Below are 20,713 nucleotides of genomic sequence, written 5' to 3' on the forward strand. Positions count from 1 at the left end.
CCTCGTTATCTTTACTCCCAAATATTTGATACTCGAGGAGCTCCAATGATAGTTAAAGTTTAGTTTGAGGAGTTTCACCTCTGGCTCTGACAGGCTTAAATTTAGTGCTTCCGATTTGTCATTATTGATTTTATAACCTGAAATATCTCCAAAGTCCCGGAGCTCTTTTTGGAGGTTAGGTAGGGATGTTTGGGGTTGTGTAAGGGTTAGGATGACATCATCTGCGAATAGCGATATTTTGTGCTGCCTGTGTCCAATTTCTATTCCTTTGATGTCTCTATTGGCTCTAATTGCAGATGCTAGGGGTTCTATGGTTAATGCAAAGAGGAGAGGAGATAGGGGGCATCCCTGTCGAGTTCCATTAGTGATCTCAAATCTCTGGTTACTGCCCCCTGGTAGTTTTACTGTTGCAGACGGGTTTTGATATAATCTACGGACTCCTTCTAGGTATGCGTCTTTGAATCCGAATTTACACATAACTTGGTCCATGAATAGCCAGTCTATTCTATCGAACGCCTTCTCTGCATCTAGGCTTAGGAGTAGTGCTTTGGTCTCTGTGAGATGGACATGTTCGATAATGTCTATTATCTTCCGAGTATTGTCCGAGGCCTGTCTGCCTGCTACGAATCCTACTTGATCACTATCTATTAATCTCGGTAAGATGGGGTTTAATCTATTTGCGAGTATTTTGCTATATAGCTTGAGATCACAATTGAGCAGGGAGATTGGACGATAGCTTCCACATTGCATCGGGTCCCTGCCTTCTTTATGTATAATGGCCAGGGTGGCCAGGGACATTGACGTGGGGATTTGATTTCCTTCCATGAAATCGTTAAATATCTTTAGAAGATGCGTGGATAGTACTGGCAAGAATCTCTTATAGTAGACATTAGTGAACCCGTCGGGGCCAGGAGACTTAGTAATTTTTAGTGATTTGACCGCCTCTTCCAGTTCCTCTTTTGAGATCTCAGCGTTGAGGACTGTGTTTTCCTCCTCCGTTAGTGTGGGGAGCTTACATTTATCTAAATATTGCGCTATTAATTCGGATGCTATTGATTCAGGCCGGCCATTTTTTGATCTTAGATTATACAGTTCGGTGTAAAATTTTGTAAATTCAGCTGCTATTTTGCTATCACTATGTTGTATTTCACCAGACCTACTCCTGATTGCCGTGATTTGGGACCGTTTATGTACCCCTCTTAATTTAGTCGCCAAAAGTCTGTCTGCCTTGTTCCCCTTGTCATAATATTGTTGATTAGTCCATTTGAGGGCCTTCTCAACATCCTCCAGCTGGATTTGTCTAAGTTTTACTCTGGCTGTTGTCAATGTTTTATATATTTTTTTTGAGGGGTTGGTTTTATGAGATTGTTCTATTATTTTGATATTATCCGTAAGCTCCTTTATTAATTTTTGGCGGGCTTTTTTCCTGTGGGATGCGATAGAAATGAATTTCCCTCTAATGGTTGCCTTATGGGCCTCCCACAGGATTGCTGGTGAGGAGACGGATCCTGAGTTAAAGAAAAAATAGTCCCGAATAGCGGCTCTGATCTCTCTTTCTATCTCAGGATGATTGAGTAATGAATCATTTAGTCTCCATGAGTAATTTATTGTTTTTTCAAAGGGGGTCGTCAAGGTTAAGGTAATCGGGGCATGATCAGACCATGTGATTGGTCCTATGTTGGAGTCGGATGTCGCCGCCACCACATTTTTTGTGGCCAAAAAGTGATCTATTCGAGAGCAGGTCTGGTGAGGTGCTGAGTAAAAAGTATAGTCTTTCTGGCCCTGATGTTGGGCCCTCCATATGTCCACTAGTGAGAACTCGCTTAAGATTCCCCTAAACCTTTTCCCTATGATCTGGGAGGGGGTTGTGCGGGGGGGACCCATTGTGGTTGATCTGTCCTCGGTAGGGTTAAGGACCATGTTTAGGTCTCCTCCCACTATCATCGATGACAGATATCCCGGGTCTATGCCCTCGAGAACTTTCTTTAGGAATTCTGTTTGATTCTCGTTCGGGGCATATACATTGACCAGAGCGATTGCTGAGCCCGCTAAGGAGCCATATACCACTAGAAATCTACCCTCTGGGTCCGCCGTTGTTTTGATATGATTAAATGGGGTGCCCTGTCTGATCAGGACAGCTACACCCCTCTTTTTACTAGTAAACGATGCGCAAAAACACATTGGGAACACTTTTTTGAATAAATTTGGGGGGTCTTGTGATGTGAAATGGGTCTCCTGTAGGAATATGATGTCTCCCCCTGATCTTTTCATATCTTGAAGTGCTACTCTCCTTTTTCGGTTATTTTGGAGCCCTTTTACGTTGAGTGAGGTTAATTTAATTGTGGCTTGGCTAGCCATTTGGGTTCTTTTTTTTTTTTTGGATAATACCATAAGGCCTTCTCTTTCCCACTTGAGAGGCCATGATCCAGTAACTCTGAGTCTGGTTTAAATTTCTGAAGGTATAGAGGTTGTGTGTTTTTTTTTCGGTTAGAATAGATATCTTAAGCTGAGGAAGGGGGGCGTGGGAAGGGGTAGGTGGGGGTGGGGCGGAGATCTGCTGGGACAGGGTCAACAGATAGAGATAGGTTGTAACAAGGCCCACAAAAGGCCTTAACATATTTTCACCAGCCTTAAGAACGGCTGGCATTTGGACCAGGTGGGTCCCTTGGGGGTGATTCCGGGTTCGTCAACCGCTGGAGGTCAGAGGAGTCCAGACCCTCTATAGAATTTACTTAACCCATTTAGTATAGTCCCCCAGTCCATGTGTGTGGGGAAGCAAAGAAGGCATAGGAACATTTCAAGTAATTCAAACATTTCACATCTCAAAAAGACAACCATATTGTAACTATGCGTTGTGAGAGTGGAGTAACCTCTTAAATATCTAACTTAAACAATTTCCGTTTTCTTTTGTATGCTCGCTTCCCTTGGGTGGGAGGGATAGGGGGAGGAGGGGAGGGGGGGGAGGAGGGGAGGAGGGGGTAAGGAGGAAGGGAGGGGGGAGGAGGAGGAGGGGGGGGAGGAGAGGGGGGGGGAGGGGAGGAGGAGGGGGAGGGGGGGGGGAGGGGAGGAGGGGGGAGGGGGGGAGGGAGGGGGGGAGGGGGGGAGGGGGGGGGGGAGGGGGGGAGGGGGGGGGGGAGGGGGGGGAGGGGGGGGAGGGGAAGGGGGGAGGGGGGGGAAGGGGGGGGGGGAGGGGGGGGAGGGGAAGGGGGGAGGGGGGGGAAGGGGGGGGGGAAGAGGGGGGAGGGGGGGAGGGGGGGAAGGGGGGGAGGGAGGGGGGAAGGGGGGAAGGGGGGGAGGGAGGGGGGGAAGGGGGGGGAAGGGGAGGGAAAAAGGGGGAAGATATGCTTTTAATACATAGTAATATCCATTAAAACGTATGTTATGGCTTTTAACTACGTGCTTTAAATAAAGCATATATTCAGGATGGAGAAATTTTAGGGAGAGCAACGAATTAAATAGAAGTGGTTAAAGTATAAATGGTTATTTATTTTTCAATAGGCATCAATCATTAAGATTACACCTTTAAAACAGATTACATAGATTTTGTGAACCTGAAGAGCTCATCATAAAATAAATTGGCTCTATCTTTACTGAACAACTTGAGGAATTGTTATTAACCCTTTCAATGTGCCTTTGGCTCCTTCAATTTAAAACATGAAGTCATTCTTCCCAAATACACATTGTGTCTTCCATGTTGTTTTATCCTACCCAGTAGCACTCCAATGTGTACTATTAAATTAGTGCGGATTGTGGGCTGTTGAGGTAGCTGAAATGGTGTATTTCCAATTGTAGCTTTGTTATTATCCTGGACTAAAAAAAATTGATTTTTGAATGGAACGGTTCTGGATTGCACTAAAGTCTGAGACTATGGGCGCGATCACTACCTTAAGGCAATCTGATCGCGCCGCGTGAGGACGCCTCTGCGCGGTCTTCGGCAGCATGGCTCCAGCCTTACTATATCTGTGTGGCAGTTTTGTTTTCAGAATATTCACCAGGTGTCAGCAGGGAGACCTAGATCACAGGTCCTAAATGTTTTTTTCTACAGTACTTCTCGCATATTTTGATGCATATAGGAATGTTTGAAAGTATGTAGAATTGTTTTAACTACTAAATATTCAATTGTGAGTTCTTTGGTAGCAGGTATTCTAGTTGCTTTTTTTTGTTGTCCAATAAAAATTTAGTTTGTTCTTTGTTGCTGCTATATAAAAAAAAGCAGCACTGAAATGCAAACATTTATACTTCTAATCACAAAATCATAAAAAAAAAAAATGTTCTGTGACATTGCCGATATATCAAATAACACACAGACAGTAGGGATTATTTCAATATATTCATTATTGTGTAGCCTGAAAATCTGTGGTTACAGCGCAAATTTTAATTTCTTGATATTACTTTCCTTTAAACAATTGCAGTTCTCCTTTATTTTGAAATGGTGTGCTTTCTGCATAGAAAGACTGATATCATGTAGGTACTCCTGTGTAATTTTTCTAATGAAATCCTTTTGTTTCCACCTGTTAATTCGAATTAGCTGTTTGTACAAATTAATGAAAATAGTTCAATAAAATAACCCACGCATCTGAAAATAAATAAATATATATATATATTGTGACAGGGTCATTGACTCCGTGTATGTGAATAGGAGATGGCAGTATGCATGCTATCCAGTAAACGAGGGGTTAACTCAGCTTGTCAAGCAGACCACAGGTGATTTGAATTAAGCTCCTTCACCTGCTTTAAAACAGGAAGAGGAAATACCTCTGGGGCGGCAGTCTCTCTCTCTGAGGCATAGAGGGAAGACAGAGGAAGTGTTAAGACAGACACAAGCTGCCCAAAGCGATCCTGTCCCAAGAGGGAAGAATAAAGCTCCCAGGTAAGGAGCCAACTGCGTTTGCTGTACTTTATTGGGTTGGAATAGGTTAGCTAGCCAGCCAGATAGTTAGCCTGCACTTTTGTTTAGCTAGTACCCCGACCGGGGTTAGGATTTTTGTTTCGTTTCAATTTTAAAGGGAAAGTGTACCCATTGTTTAGTTACCGTTTTTGGACAAATAAACCCATCAGCATTATTTCACCGGAAAAGACGTGTTGTCTCTTCACTTACCATGACCATCCTGTCACACGTGGTGTCAGAAGTGGGATGTCGAACACCCTGTAAAAGGGGCGGAGCTACAGATTGCGTCTGGTGGAAACTGTCCACACGGTAGCTGCCACTATGGAGGACATTGTGAAGGCCTTAGTACACAGCACCGCTGTCCAGCAAGAAGCTAACAAACAGGGACAGGACAGCACGGCTGCACAACGCGAGACAAACCAGTTATTTGCAGCCCAGCTTGATGTTGTTGCAGACACACAGAAGCAGCTGATTGAGCAGCTGACCCAGATTTAAATGGGCTTGTCAAGTATGGCCCCGCCGTGGCCCGTCCAGGCGAACGAGTACCTACAGAAAATGACGCCGCACGATGACGTCGAGGGATACCTCAGGTCCTTTGAGCGAATCGCTTCCCGGGAAAGGTGGGCCCGCTCCAAATGGGCTGGGATTATCGCACCCTTTCTACTGGGGGAAGCCCAAAAAGCGTATTGTGACCTTGACGAAGAAGCCTCAGCAGACTATGACTGTCTGAAAAGCGAAATCCTTGCAAGGATTGGTGTGACTCCCGCAGTTTGTGCACAGAGGTTCCATAAGTGGAAATACCAGGAACAGAAGCCGCCCAGATCCCAGTTATGGGATTTGATTCACCTAGCGACCAAGTGGCTAAAACCAGAGGAACATAGCCCGGCACGGATCCTGGAGATGGTGGTGTTGTACCGCTTCATTCGAGCGTTACCCCAGGACCTTCAACAGTGGGTGGGACAGGGAGATCCACTGTCTTGTGATGCCATGGTAGGCGCAGTGGAGCAGTTTCTGGCTACCCGTGAACTGTCACGCCCCACTCGCACCAACTACAACCCACGTCCCAACACGACCAGTAGAGGCCAGCGCTGGCGCCAGGACACACGACCGTTCACACGATTTGAACGGATGGAAGAAAACCCGGATAGGGACAGAAACTCTAAATTTCAGAAAGGGTTTCAAGAACGAACTGGACCAATTGTTTGTTTTGAGTGTGGGGATACGGGGCATATTAAGGCTCACTGCCCACAGTTGTGTGAGCTAATGGAGTGTGCATATGGTTCTGTGAAATCTGAATTTTGTGGAGTGGTGGGTATGACCCACGAGGGAAAACGTACCCACAACTTCCTCACCACGGTGATGTTAAATGGAAAACCAGTCTCCGCATTGGTAGACTCAGGGAGCAATATTAACTTGGTATCCGGGAAGTTGGTTAAGCCTCTCCGGTTACCCCAGGGTGAGAAGTTGCGGGTATTATGTGTACATGGGTGTACGCTTCCGTACACCACGACTCTGATAAAAGTAAAGGTCGAGGGGCAAGTCATCGAAACTATGGCAGCAGTTGTATCAAAGTTACCCCATTCCCTAGTGTTAGGCTGTAATTTCCCTGGTTTTGACACCCTGATCAGAGGACAGCTCACCTTGAACAATCCTACTCCAGATGAGCTTTTTCCGTTTTCAGACCCCGAATTAGTCGCCAAGGTGTCTAAAACCCCTAAGTAAAAACGAGAACGTAGGACCGAAAAAAAAAGAGGTACACCCCTACCCCAGTTAGCACTGGTCACTACTCCTAACGGAGAGAGACCAGAAGGAGAAGAGTTGTCCGAGACAGGGCCTGTTGAGGCTCAGGTATATGAGTTACCCGTGGAGGTAACCGACCAAACTCCCGATGAGGAAGGTTTTGGGAATATAGAACTTTCCATAACTAACTTTGGTAGAGAACAGGCTAATGATCCCCAGTTGAAAAATGGGTTTAGCCAGGCGGTAGAAGTTAATGGGGTCCCGGTAGAAGGAACCACAAAGGAATCCTATCCATATTTCTATATTAAGAATGACTTGTTATACCATGTGAGCCAAGAGGAGGGCCAAGAAATAGAAAAATTGTTGGTACCCAGTTCCTTAGTGAGGAAGGTCCTAGAGCTAGCACACTCTCATTTGTTGGGGGGTCATCTGGGCGTAGAGAAGACACAGCAAAGAATCCTAAAAAGGTTTTACTGGCCAGGGATATATAATGCAGTAAAGAGATTCTGTGCCTCTTGTCCCGAGTGTCAGTTGACAGCCCCCCGACCAAGGTTGAGGGCACCATTGATCCCTATGCCTATTATTGAGGTCCCATTTGAGAGGATTGCCATGGATATAGTGGGTCCCTTGGAAAAATCTGCCAAGGGTCATCAGTACACTCTGGTGATCCTAGACTATGCCACTCGATATCCAGAGGCACTACCTTTACGTAACACTTCCTCCAAAGCTATAGCTAAGGAATTGTTACAGGTATTTTCCCGACTCAGGATACCGAAAGAAATCTTGACAGATCAGGGTACCCCGTTTACATCTAAGCTTATGCGAGACTTATGTGTAGAGCTAAAAATACAGTCCCTAAGAACCTCTGTGTACCATCCGCAAATGGACGGATTGGTAGAACGATTTAATAAGACGTTGAAGATGATGTTGAGAAAGGTGGTCGCTAGTGATGGGAAGAACTGGGACACCTTGTTGCCCTATCTCTTGTTTGCTATCCGAGAGGTACCACAGGCCTCTACGGGTTTTCCCCATTTGAACTCCTGTATGGGAGACGCCCAAGAGGGATTCTGGATAGCCTCAAAGAATAGTGGGAGCAACAAGCTGTGCCAGGGAAAAATGTCGTCCAATTTGTGGAAGATTTGAAAGACCGTATTGCGCATATTACCCCCATAGTCAGACAGCATCTAGAAGAGGCACAGAGGGCCCAACGGAACCTTTACAACAGACAGGCTACGGTTCGTAACTTCCGACCAGGGGATCGAGTAATGGTCCTTGTTCCCACGGCCGAAAGCAAGCTGTTATCACATTGGCAGGGGCCATATGAGGTTCTAGAACAGGTCGGCCCGGTGAATTATAAAATCGACAGCCAGACCGGAGGAAGGTAGAGCAGATCTATCACATAAATCTATTAAAAGCCTGGAAGGATAGAGAGGTATGTCTGTCCGTAGTAGCTAACGAATCCAGGAAAGGGGAGGAACCACGTGTTCAAATATCGGCAGAACTTACGCCTGAACAACACAGAGAAGCTGTAGATTTGGTAAAGAGGAACAGAGATGTATTTTCCAGCGTACCAGGGAAAACTAGGATGGTTTCTCATGATATCGTCACCAAGCCTGGGGTAGTCATTAAGATAAGACCTTATAGAATCCCAGAAGCTAGAAGAGGGGCTATTCAGTCAGAGGTATAGAAAATGCTAGATCTAGGCATAATTGAGGAGTCCCATAGTCAATGGTCCAGCCCTATTGTCTTGGTACCTAAGCCAGATGGGACAATACGGTTCTGTAACGACTTCAGAAAAGTAAACGAAGTCTCGAAGTTTGATGCCTATCCTATAGTAGACGAGTAGACGAGTTAATTGAGAAGTTGGCGAGGGCACGTTTTCTAACCACTTTAGATCTTACAAAGGGTTGTTGGCAAATCCCCTTAACGAGGTCAGCAAAAGAGAAAACGGCCTTCTCCACACCTGATGGTCTATTTCAGTATACTGTTTTACCCTTTGGTCTTCATGGGGCGCCTGGAACCTTCCAAAGGTTGATGAATAAGTTGCTACACCCACACTCGAACTACGCCTCAGCGTACTTAGACGATGTAGTTATTCATAGTCCAGATTGGGACTCACATCTAGTAAAGGTTGAAGCAGTGTTAAGAACCTTTCGGGAGGCGGGTCTTACAGCCAATCCAGCTAAATGTTCAGTTGGCCTAGCAGAGGCAAAATATCTTGGCTATGTTGTGGGAAGGGGGACAGTAAAACCCCAGCTCAATAAAGTTGAGGCCATTGAGAGTTGGCCCCGTCCCCTTAAAAAGAAACAGGTTAGGACGTTTTTTGGCATTGTAGGTTACTACAGGCGATTTATACCCCATTTTGCAACCCGGGCTGCACAGCTGTCAGATCTAGTAAAGGCAAAGGAACCTGAGGTTGTAAAATGGAACGGTAATGCGGAGATCGCATTTGTAGACCTACGCACAACGCTCTGTAGTCACCCAGTCTTGGTAGCCCCGGATTTTAAAAAGGAGGTTTTTTTGCTAACGGACGCCTCCGAAGTAGGTCTCGGAGCTGTACTGTCCCAGTTTGTAGGAGAAGAGGAACACCCGGTCCTCTATGTAAGTCGCAAATTGTGTCCCCGCGAACAAAGATATGCCACAGTGGAAAAAGAGTGTCTGGCCGTAAAGTGGGCAACAGACACATTGAAATATTACCTTTTAGGCAGGTCTTTTACACTCATAACAGATCACGCACCACTACAGTGGATGCACAGAAATAAAGAAAAGAACTCGAGAGTTACCCGTTGGTTCCTGTCGTTACAACCTTTTAACTTTACGATCCAACATAGGCCAGGCATACTGCACGGTAATGCTGATGCACTCTCTAGGGTGCACAGTCTCGGTGCACGGGCCGCTCCACTCAGTAACGTTATGCTGGGAAGGGGGATATGTGACAGGGTCATTGACTCCGTGTATGTGAATAGGAGATGGCAGTATGCATGCTATCCAGTAAACGAGGGGTTAACTCAGCTTGTCAAGCAGACCACAGGTGATTTGAATTAAGCTCCTTCACCTGCTTTAAAACAGGAAGAGGAAATACCTCTGGGGCGGCAGTCTCTCTCTCTGAGGCATAGAGGGAAGACAGAGGAAGTGTTAAGACAGACACAAGCTGCCCAAAGCAATCCTGTCCCAAGAGGGAAGAATAAAGCTCCCAGGTAAGGAGCCAACTGCGTTTGCTGTACTTTATTGGGCTGGAATAGGTTAGCTAGCCAGCCAGATAGTTAGCCTGCACTTTTGTTTAGCTAGTACCCCGACCGGGGTTAGGATTTTTGTTTAGTTTCAATTTTAATATATATAATATAAAACAAAACAAAACTAAATTATATGATAAATTAAAATAAATAATCATCCTTTCTTTCGATAATCTAAATAACTATTTCTGTAACTATATAATGATTACACTAAAATAAATTTATTTTTGATGTATCATTTAATCCTCCTATATTAGCCCATATTTGAGGGATATATCAATTACTAGTTGTGGTTGGTATTTACCTCAAATGTATAGATCGATTTACAAGCATATAATATATTCAATATTTTTATCATTTTTTCGTTTCTCCTTCTTTTAGATATTTTATTGCATTTATGTAATAATGCGTGTAAATTTGCTTCATTTATTGTCCTGTTATAATATTGCATGTCTGTACATCACCATACTGCTGTATGGATGTGTGTATATGAATACATATGATGTGTGTATATGTATAAATCCTACCCGGAACCCATTACACATGCGGTTTGCTTCCGGAGGACACCAAGAGAAGTTGTGCGCTTTCTGAGTTCCTGCTGGACGGTGGCTCAGAGGTGTCAGGATCACACATGGGAGAGAGGTGTGTGAGCAGAACAGCGGAGTCCAGCGTCTGGTGCATGAGTATAACTCATAACATGCTCTTTATACTATTTTGTTTGTGAGTTTTAAATTGTTGGACATTTTACTGGGAAAATTAAATTGTATTTTTTACATATTGCACTAAGATCGGGCGCTTTCTTTCTTCTCGTTTTTCATTATATATATATATACATTTTTTTCAATCGATGATGTTATATTGCACATTTGGTTGTACTTGCAAAGCCTTTTTATAATCTGTACATATGAGAAACATTATAAGATGTTTATTAGCACAAGTGTTATTAAATATGATATGATTTCTGTAACTGCAGGTGCAGATAAAAACCGTTCCATTTCAGGTCATTAAAAACATAAGCAGCAGGGTTGAAAAAATGTGTGTTTTTATTCTTTGCTCCCAATACATCTGTGTTATAATAATGAGCAAAACATAGGGAAAAAAGTAGAAGACCACGCTAACAATTCTAGTATATAAATAATGTAATCTCCGTGGACCCCCTGCTTCTTGAGATATTTACATTGGAATGGGGTGCTGGTAGCAGCTCGGGCTGGGCTAATTGAGGTTATCAAAATAGCGGCTTAAATGTCCCGTGGGCCAATGGGAAGCCGTGACATCACCCCTTGCAGCTCACGTAACGCAGGATATGTAAACTGCAAAGAGATACTGACCTCCCCTCCCGAGGTAAGAATCCCGGGAAGCAGAGGGTCCCCGGAGCTGAAACTAACGTGCTTCAGCTCCGAAGACCCCATGCTTAAAACCAATTAAACAAACAACACAAAAAAGTGTCACCAGTTCTGCTGCTTGAAGAATGAGATGTTATATTTATTTTTAAAGAAATTATATTTTTTATACTTTTACTAGACGTGGTTTCTCTGTCGTGATACATATTGTTATTCTGACAAGTGTATTAATATCATTGTTATGAAAGTTTTTTGCCCAACTCTACCCTGGTCCCAGTCAGTATAAAATGATCAATAACCACAGAATGATGCTAAACAGCATTAGCACTTTTAACCCACTGTCACCATGCTGCAACAGCATAAAACACTATAAACAGCGTGCGTGTGTGTGTGTGTGTGTGTGTATATAGCAAATGGAAATATCACTGTATGTTCATTTGTATGTTTTAGACAGGTCAGCAACCCTGTCTTTCACCATTACCAGCACACAGCACTTCCACTGCAGCAAGGGATTCTGGGAAATGACATGCAAATGAGCACACAGTGCAACCTTTTGTCTCAAGCTCATATTACACGAGCAACCCCTAAGCCAATGCATGCTGCTTTAAACACAGCTTTTAAGCATAGGCTGGGGTGAGATGCAAAGCCAGAAGTGCTGTGTGCTGGGCGATAATGGTGAAAGACAGGGTTGCAGACCTGTCTAAGACGTGCAAATGAACATACAGTACAGTAATATTTCCATTTGCTATATGCTTTACTGTGGAGGGTTTTTGTCACTTTTTTTACCCACTATAATCTTAATAAGTGTGGTACATACACACACACACACAATAATATATACTGCAACAGCATAATACGGCTCCTGCGGTTACACGTTACTTTATTGCAGTTAAAAATTAGGATTTTATCCTGACATTCCCATTATTATCTATCACTTTGTAAGTAAAAACTGTGCTTGCGTTGTGTGTCACTGAACATACTTACTTCCCCATATTTGGCTATTTTTTTTAATTTCGTTTTGGATTGTACAGATTGGATTTTCATTACACCATATCCCTGCAAGTGTTTATTATTTTAAACATTGTTTAAAGTGGTTTGCGCCCTTTGTTTTTTCTTCCCTTATATTTATTAGATTGTGTGTATTCTACAAATTGTGGCAGCATCCACTAGTATTCTTATTACTCTGTTTTTTCTTATATTTTGCGCACCTTTATCTTTACCATACATATATACACGTGTGTATATTATACACACACACACACACACACACACACACACACACACACACACACACACACACACACACACACACACACACACACACACACACACACACACACACACACACACACATATTAGTGTTTTATGCTGTTGCAGCATGGTGACAGTGGGTAAACGTGCAAGTGGGACAGTGGAAGCCCCTCGTTCACCTCTGGAGTTTGATTTGGGCTAGTTCCGTTTTTGCGGGAAAGTGAGCCTTGTGTACAAGGCAGATGTGGGACAGGTGTCAGGTGATTAGCTGAGGAGCAAGTGCTGGGCAGGTGGGCATAGTGCTAATATATATCTATAGCTGCTATAATAACACATAGGGAGGGGAGTGGGGCAGCCAACATCCCCTAACTTCAGGTAATGCCGCTATCTGCTTTTGCTCCGTCTATGTATACCGCACCTTTCATTTTCCCACCCAAACTCCCTAGCCACGCCTCCCTCTGGCCTGTCCAATCACAGAATTCTGCCAACCTGCCCAGCACATGCTCCTCAGCCAATCACCTGACACCTGTCCCACATCTGCCTGGTAACACAAGGCACACTTTCCCGCCAAAACGGAACTAGCCCCAAACAAAACCCAGAGGTGAATAAGGGGCTTCAAGTGTCCTCCGCCCCCCACAGCTAAATGCTTTTCATTCTGGGTTAGAGTTCCAAATACAAAATAAAATTGGGTGTGTGTCGCCTGGACTCTGACCATAGAGTTTTGCCTCAGATTCCCATATGAACACCTCCCTCAACCCGGCAACTATTCTGATTCAAAGCTAAGTGAGAATACATACCGCTTCAGCATAATAGGAAACGCACATTTTATTAGAACCAACAGCATGGAAATATAAAACATTATTAAGAACAACACGTTTCTTTAAATAAAACTACAATAAGAATGATACAAATAACATGCAATTAAAACGTTATAACTTTTTATCCTTTTAAAATGCTTGTTTTATGCACCATAAACTAAAGTTACTTTTCATTGTGATTTAGCGTAACATAGATACACATGTTCACTTATATGTGAGCATCTTAGTCACTGGTTATCCCTAAACATGCCTGGTCTTAGAGATGGGTCTTTTCCCTGTGTTTCCTCAGGCTGGATAACTGACTAAATCCCTTCCCACATTCCCCACATACATGCGGTCTCTCCCCTGTGCGTGTCATCTTGTGCGTGTTCAGGTGGGATAAGCCACTAAATCCCTTCCCACATTCATGTGGTCTCTATCCTGTGTGTGTCCTCTTGTGTGTGTCCAGCCTGGATAGATGATCAAATCCCATCCCACATTCCCCACATACATGAGGTCTCTCCCCTGTGTGAGTTCTCTTGTGTGTGTTCAGACTGGATGAGTCATAAAATCCCTTCCCACATTCCCCACATACATACGGTCTCTCCCCTGTGTGTGTCCTCTTGTGTTTCCCCAGGCTGTATGACATACTAAAACCCTTCCCACATTCCTCACATACATACGGTTTCTCCCCTGTGTGTGTCCTCTTGTGTCTGATCAGGTGGGATAAATCACAAAACACCTTCCCACATTCCCCACATGCATGTGGTTTCTCCCCTGTGTGTGTCCTCTTATGTATGTCCAGGCTGGATGACAAACTAAATCCCTTCCCACATTCCCCACATACATATGGTCTCTCCCCTGTATGTGTCCTCTTGTGTCTGATCAGGTCGGATAACTTTCTAAATCCCTTCCCACATTCCCCACATACATGCGGTCTCTCCCCTGTGTGGATTTTCTTGTGTGTGTTCAGACTGGATAAGTCACTAAATCCCTTCCCACATTCCTCACATACATACGGTTTCTCCCCTGTATGTGTCCTCTTGTGTGTGTTCAGATGTGATAACTTTCTAAATCCCTTCCCACATTCCCCACATTCATGTGGTCTCTCCCCTGTGTGTGTCATTATGTGTGTGTTCAGAGTGGATAAATCACAAAATCCTTTCTGACATTCCCCACATACATGCGGTCTCTCTCCTGTGTGTGTCCTCTTGTGTCTGTTCAGGTGGGATAAGTCATTAAATCCCTTCCCACATTCCCCACATACATGCGGTCTCTCTCCTGTGTGGGTCCTCTTATGCATGTCCAGGGAGGATGACACACTAAATCCCTTCCCACATTCCCCACATACATACGGTCTCTCCCCTGTGTGTATCCTCATGTGTGTGTTCAGACTAAATAACTTAATAAATCCCTTCCCACATTCCCCACATACATGCGGTCTCTCCCCTGTATGGGTTCTCTTGTGTGTGCTCAGAGTGGATAAGTCACCAAATCCCTTCCCACATTCCCCACATACATGCGGTCTCTCCCCTGTGTGGGTTCTCTTGTGTGTGTTCAGTTGGGATAAGTCACTAAATCCCTTCCCACAGTCCCCACATACATGCGATCTCTCCCCTGTGTGTGTCCTCTTGTGTCTGATCAGTTGGGATAACTTACTAAATCCCTTCCCACATTCCTCACATACATGCGGTCTCTCCCCTGTGTGGGTTCTCTTGTGTGTGTTCAGAGTGGATAAGTCCCTAAATCCCTTCCCACATTCCCCACATACATGTGATCTCTCCCCTGTGTGGGATCTCTTGTGTGTGTTCAGTTGGGATAACTTACTAAATCCCTTCCCACATTCCCCACATACATGCGTTCTCTCCCCGGTCTGTGTTCTCTTCTGTAGATTCTGGTCTGATAACCAAGTCAGACTCTCCCCACTTTCTCCAAGATCTTTTCCTGTGGCAGCAGCTAATATATATCTTTTGGAATGAGAAGCAGTTACATTGTTTACTAATTGACTTGACTGGTTGAAAGATGCATTTTCTGCCATATTTATTGGAATGTTGCAAGATTGGTCTGTCCTCATCTTTTCCATGTACTCATTTGGGTGTTTGAACTTCAGATGTTTGAGGAGGTAATCCTCACTGCTAAAAGCAACCTTGCAGTGTTGGAATGGGTGGATTATTGGCGCTCGTCTTTGTACTAGACAAGACAAAAAAAAAATACAGAATTAGAAAATTATGCGAAATTAGGCATTAGTTATCAAAAAAAAGTGTATGCGCCAAGCAAGCGCATTTTAAGTGAAATTACTTTGACCTTTGTAACAGAAATTGTATTTGTGATGTTTTTATTTAAAAACCAAACACAATTTCAGAGAGAATATGCAAAGAACTTTGACTTAGAACGCCCATGCTCGGCAACCCCTCCCCCCGGTTTAGCTATTTACACGTCTATATTTATACTAACTATGACTTGTGTGTGTTACTGTCTGTGTTTGTGTGTGTGTGTCACTGTCTGTGTGTGAGAGACTTATTTTTTTGTCTGTGACTCTGTTTGTTTTTGTGTGTAGCATTTGGAGTGGGCCCACCAGTGCACCAGAGAGTTTGGTGTGGTACAGGCACCTGAGCATAGAAGTTGTGGCCAAGTTCTGTGTTCGGTGTGGGCCAAGCAATAGAAGAGGTCCAGGCGGCTGATTATGGAACTTGCGGCCAACTTCTGGGGTCCTGCACATGCGGGCGGGCCTGCATGCGCGTGGTGCGAGCCGCACCTGCGCATGCTCGACGTGCTGCCTGTGGTAGTAGTATTCTAATAGTATAGTGTGGTGGTAGTAGTAGTATACTATACTAATACTAACTAATACTAATAGTAGTAGTATGACGTCACTTCCATCATGGAATTCTGTTACAGCACAAGGGATTATTTCTATCCTAAAACTCTATACAGTAGGTGCCAGCAAAGAAGTTTCACTTCAAAAAGTCACCGTTACACAAACTGTCTTACAAAAGGTCATGCAGGAGAGGTAAGTTGGCGTATCACAGAAAGATCAGGATGAAAGTAAACTGTAGATGTACATTGTAAAAATGAAGGTTTAGCACAACATGTGCAGCATTAGGGCCGGGAGAGTAGATGTAGTGGATCAGACATTTAAAGTGGATCATAATATTTAATGATTTAAAAGGAAATCTCACTAACTGCAAAACACCAATTAAAGTGGCAGAAATCTTTTCAGATCCTTCAAATCCTTACCCACTGAGGCAATGAAGGGGGGGTTATTAATTTATTTTAATATTATTGATGTATTTATTTATTACTGGGTTACCATTTATTGCCAATGTGGATATATGGGCCTCCCATTGAGAGGGCCTAGTTATCCACATTGATAAGCAAGGGTTTTTATGTGTAAAATGTATTTTGAATTTTCTTTTTGTTTTGTATTAAACGTGTATATATTTTGTGTTAATGTTTTAAACCACATTTGTCTAATAGGGATATTGGGCATTAGTCTAGAAGAGGGGCGGAAGTAGGGGTTGTGGGTGATGGGAGTAGTTGCCCTGGGGAGGGTGGTTAGGCTTCCGTGGGGGAGGGGTAGGGATGGTGGTGAGAGGGGTTAACCCCTTAATTACCTTAGCGACTAGAATGGCAATGTTTTACTGGCCACTAACGGGGTCAACGGGGTTAGGTAATGTTTTCTTTCAATTAAGTATTAACCCCTTTGGTGCCTGTGGTATACCTTGGTAACCACAGGCATGAAACAGGTTAATGTTATTTTGATCATAGGTTTCTGTACTAACCATGCTTTACTAGCCACTAAGGTGGCAAAGGGGGTTTAATGTTATTTTGATCATAGGTTTCTGTACTAACCATGCTTTACTAGCCACTAAGGTGGCAAAGGGGGTTAGGTAGTGTCATGGTTATATTATCCCCTTTGTGGTCAGCTACTCATGCAAACGGATGACTTGTTGACCTGTGGACTACTGAGGGGTTAATATGTACTACAGTATAATGTATTTTAACAACTATTTTATCATCTATTCCATGCTGTTTAGCTCATATTGCCTATGTATATAATACATAGAAAGAGAGGGCTAACGCCAGCCTGGAGCAGGTGATAAAATATTTGCGGTATTCCTGCTGTTCATCCCGTTCCGATAAATATGTTGTATGCAGATCTATCACTATTTGCAATTTAACATCAGTAATAAGACAATAGAGATGTAAAAAACACGTAACACACATATTCCTGGTTACCTTGTGCTGGCACGTTATTTTTCCACTGTTCTTTCCCATATTCATCTCCATACCAGACCAGGAGTTCTGTCTGTGGGGGGAGATCTGTGCAGGTTCTGTAGTAGATTTTCCTGTGGTACTGGAACGCCAAAAGGTTCTGTTCTTCCTCGTTACTCGCACAATTTACAAATCTAAAATTAGGACAGTTAGTGAGGTCTCAAAGTAATGGCTATTTTATACAAGAGCTGACAAAAGATACAAGTTGATAATACTGTAATGCAAGCATGTCAAACTCGCAGCTCGCGGGCCGCATGCGGCCCACAACGAACATATTTGCGGCCCAGCCTAGTGGTTCCCAATCTGTGCACCACGGCGCCCTGTTGCGCCGTAGCTTGCCTAGAGGGGCGCCGCGATTATCCCTCCCCACCATCCCTCCGATTATCCCTCCCCACCATCTCTCCTTCATGCCGGCCAGGCCGCAGGGGATTGGCTGCAGGCAGAGAGGAAGCCGGGGGCGGGGCTTCCGCTTTGTGCAGAGCACACGGTGAGTGTGTGTGTCTGCCTTCCCGCTCCTGGCTCCTCTCTCTGCTGGTGGCTGCGCGGTGTCCCGTCCCCTTCTGCCCCGGGTGATAGGAGAAGGTAGAGGAGTGCTGGGGGGGGGGGGGGGAGTTAGTTGTACATTTGCCTGTCCTGCTTGGATCGCATGCCTTTCCTCCCCCCCTCCCCCCAGTCACTCACACCCGTCACTGCCTCTGCTCTCCACTGCTCATGTGTGTGTGTATCTGTGTGTGTGTGTATCTGTGTGTGTGTGTATCTGAGAGAGAGAGAGTGTGTCTGAGAGAGAGAGAGTGTGTCTGAGAGAGAGAGTGTGTCTGAGTGAGAGAGAGAGAGAGTGTGTCTGAGAGAGAGAGAGTGTGCCAGAGAGAGAGAGAGAGAGTGTGTGTCAGAGAGAGAGAGTGTGTCAGAGAGAGAGAGAGTGTGTCAGAGAGAGAGAGAGTGTCAGAGAGAGAGAGTGAGAGAGTGTGTCAGCGAGAGTGTCAGAGAGAGAGAGAGAGAGTGTGTGTCAGAGAGAGAGTGTGTCAGAGAGAGAGTGTGTCAGGGAGAGAGAGTGTGTGTCAGGGAGAGAGAGTGTGTCAGAGAGAGAGTGTGTCAGAGAGAGAGAGTGTCAGAGAGAGAGAGAGTGTGTGTCAGAGAGAGAGAGAGTGTGTCAGAGAGAGAGAGAGAGTGTGTGTCAGAGAGATAGTGTGTCAGGGAAAGAGTGTGTCAGAGTGTGTGTCAGAGAGAGAGAGAGAGAGAGAGAGTGTGTGTGTGTCTGAGAGAGAGAGAGAGAGAGAGAGAGAGAGTGTGTCTGAGAGAGAGTGTGTGTCTGAGAGAGAGAGTGTGTCTGAGAGAGAGAGAGTGTGTCAGAGAGAGTGTGTCAGAGAGAGAGAGTGTGTCAGAGAGAGAGAGTGTCAGATAGAGAGAGAGAGAGAGAGAGCGAGAGAGTGGCAGAGAGAGAGTGTGTCAGAGAGAGAGAGAGTGTGTGTCAGAGAGAGAGAGAGAGAGAGTGTGTCAGAGAGAGAGAGTGTGTGTCAGAGAGAGAGAGAGTGTGTGTCAGAGAGAGAGAGAGTGTCAGAGAGAGAGAGAGAGAGTGTCAGTGAGAGAGAGAGAGTGTGTCAGAGAGAGAGAGAGAGAGTGTGTCAGAGAGAGAGAGAGAGAGAGAGTGTCTGAGAGAGACAGAGTGTGTCTGAGAGAGAGAGGAGTGTGTCAGAGAGAGAGTGTCTGAGAGAGAGAGTGTCAGAGAGAGAGAGAGAGTGAGAGAGAGAGAGTGTGTGTCTGAGAGAGAGAGAGTGCCTGAGAGAGAGTGTGTCTGAGAGAGTGTGTCTGAGAGAGAGAGAGAGAGAGAGAGAGAATGTGTCTGAGAGAGAGAGAGTGTGTGTCAAAGAGAGAGAGAGTGTGTCTGAGAGAGAGAGTGTGAGAGAGTGAGAGAGTCAGAGAGAGTGAGAGTCAGAGAGAGTCAGAGAGTCAGAGAGAGTGAGAGTCAGAGAGAGTGAAAGAGTCAGAGAGAGAGAAAAAGATTCAGAGAGAGAGAGAGAGTCAGAGACAGAGTCAGAGAGAGGGAAAGAGTCAGAGAGAGAGAGGGAAAGAGAGAGTGTCTGAGAGAGAGAGTGTGTGTGTCAGAGAGAGAGAGAGAGAGTGTGTGTCAGAGAGAGAGAGTGTCTGAGAGAGAGAGAGTGTGTGTGTCTGAGAGAGAGTGTGTCAGAGAGAAAGAGTGTGTCTGAGAGAGAGAGAGAGTGTGTCTGAGAGAGAGTGTGTCTGAGAGAGAGTGTGCCTGAGAGAGAGTGTGTCAGAGAGAGAGAATGTGTCAGAGAGAGAGAGAGAGAGTGTCAGAGAGAGAGAGAGATAGAGAGTCTGAGAGAGAGAGGGTGTCTGAGAGAGAGAGAGAGAGAGAGAGTGTGTGTGTCTGAGAGAGAGAGTGTCTGAGAGAGTGTATCTGAGAGAGAGAGAGTGTGTCAGAGAGAGTGTGTCAGAAAGAGAGAGAGAGGGATAGTGTCAGAGAGAGAGTGTGTCTGAGAGAGAGAGAGTGTGTCTGAGAGAGAGAGTGTGTCTGAGAGAGAGAGTGTGTCCTGAGAGAGAGAGTGTGAGAGAGAGAGTGTGAGAGAGAGAGTCAGAGAGAGAGAAAGTGTGTCAGAGAGAGAGAGAGTGTCAGAGAGAGAGAGAGAGTGAGAGAGTATGTCAGAGAGAGAGAGAGAGTGTGTCAGAGAGAGTGTGTCAGAGAGAGAGAGTGTGTGTCAGAGAGAGAGTGTGTGTCAGAGAGAGTGTGTCAGAGAGAGAGAGAGAGAGAGTGTGTGTCAGAGAGAGAGTGTGTCAGAGAGAGAGAGAGAGAGAATGTCAGAGAGAGAGAGAGAGAGGGAGTGTCAGAGAGAGAGAGTGTGTCAGAGAGAGAGTGTGTCAAAGAGAGAGAGAGAGAGAGAGTGTGTCAGAGAGAGAGTGTGTGTCAGAGAGAGAGTGTGTGTCAGAGAGAGTGTGTCAGAGAGAGAGAGAGAGTGTGTCAGAGAGAGAGTGTGTCAGAGAGAGAGAGAGAGAGAGTGTCAGAGAGAGAGAGAGTGTGTCAGAGAGAGAGAGAGAGAGGGAGTGTCAGAGAGAGAGAGTGTGTCAGAGAGAGAGTGTGTCAAAGAGAGAGAGAGAGAGTGTGTCAGAGAGAGAGTGTGTCAGAGAGAGAGAGTGTGTGTCAGAGAGAGAGTGTGTGTCAGAGAGAGAGAGTGTGTC

General features: G+C 44.9%; 2 protein-coding genes across 2 annotated transcripts in view; both read right to left on the reverse strand.

Moving 5' to 3' along the window:
• The window catches only part of LOC142466673 (uncharacterized), an 83,562-nt gene extending 65,962 nt beyond the window's left edge, over nt 1-17,600 (reverse strand). Inside the window, exons 1-2 of the mRNA XM_075571952.1 lie at nt 17,486-17,600; nt 15,423-15,439 (exon numbers count right to left, since the gene is read on the reverse strand). The gene's annotated coding sequence lies outside the window, so the exon portion shown is untranslated. The remainder of the gene's footprint in view (nt 1-15,422; nt 15,440-17,485) is intronic.
• LOC142466362 (uncharacterized) lies at nt 8,000-16,012 on the reverse strand. Its single transcript, XM_075571214.1, has 2 exons — nt 15,859-16,012; nt 8,000-15,439 (listed from the first exon to the last, which is right to left on the reverse strand). The coding sequence occupies exons 1-2, from the start codon at nt 16,010-16,012 to the stop codon at nt 13,686-13,688; spliced, it is 1,908 nt and encodes a 635-aa protein (XP_075427329.1). The 3' UTR covers nt 8,000-13,685.
• Nucleotides 17,601-20,713: the final 3,113 nt, after the last annotated feature.

Source organism: Ascaphus truei, chromosome 15 (genome assembly GCF_040206685.1).
Source record: "Ascaphus truei isolate aAscTru1 chromosome 15, aAscTru1.hap1, whole genome shotgun sequence".
NCBI lineage: Eukaryota > Metazoa > Chordata > Amphibia > Anura > Ascaphidae > Ascaphus > Ascaphus truei.

Coding starts and splice junctions, on each gene's coding strand:
- LOC142466362 (XM_075571214.1), bottom strand. CDS start 16,012: ATGCGCAGGTGCGGCTCGCACCACGCGCATGCAGGCCCGCCCGCATGT. Junction 15,440..15,858: donor GCCACAACTTCTATGCTCAG/GTGCCTGTACCA, acceptor TGTCTTGTCTAG/TACAAAGACGAGCGCCAATA.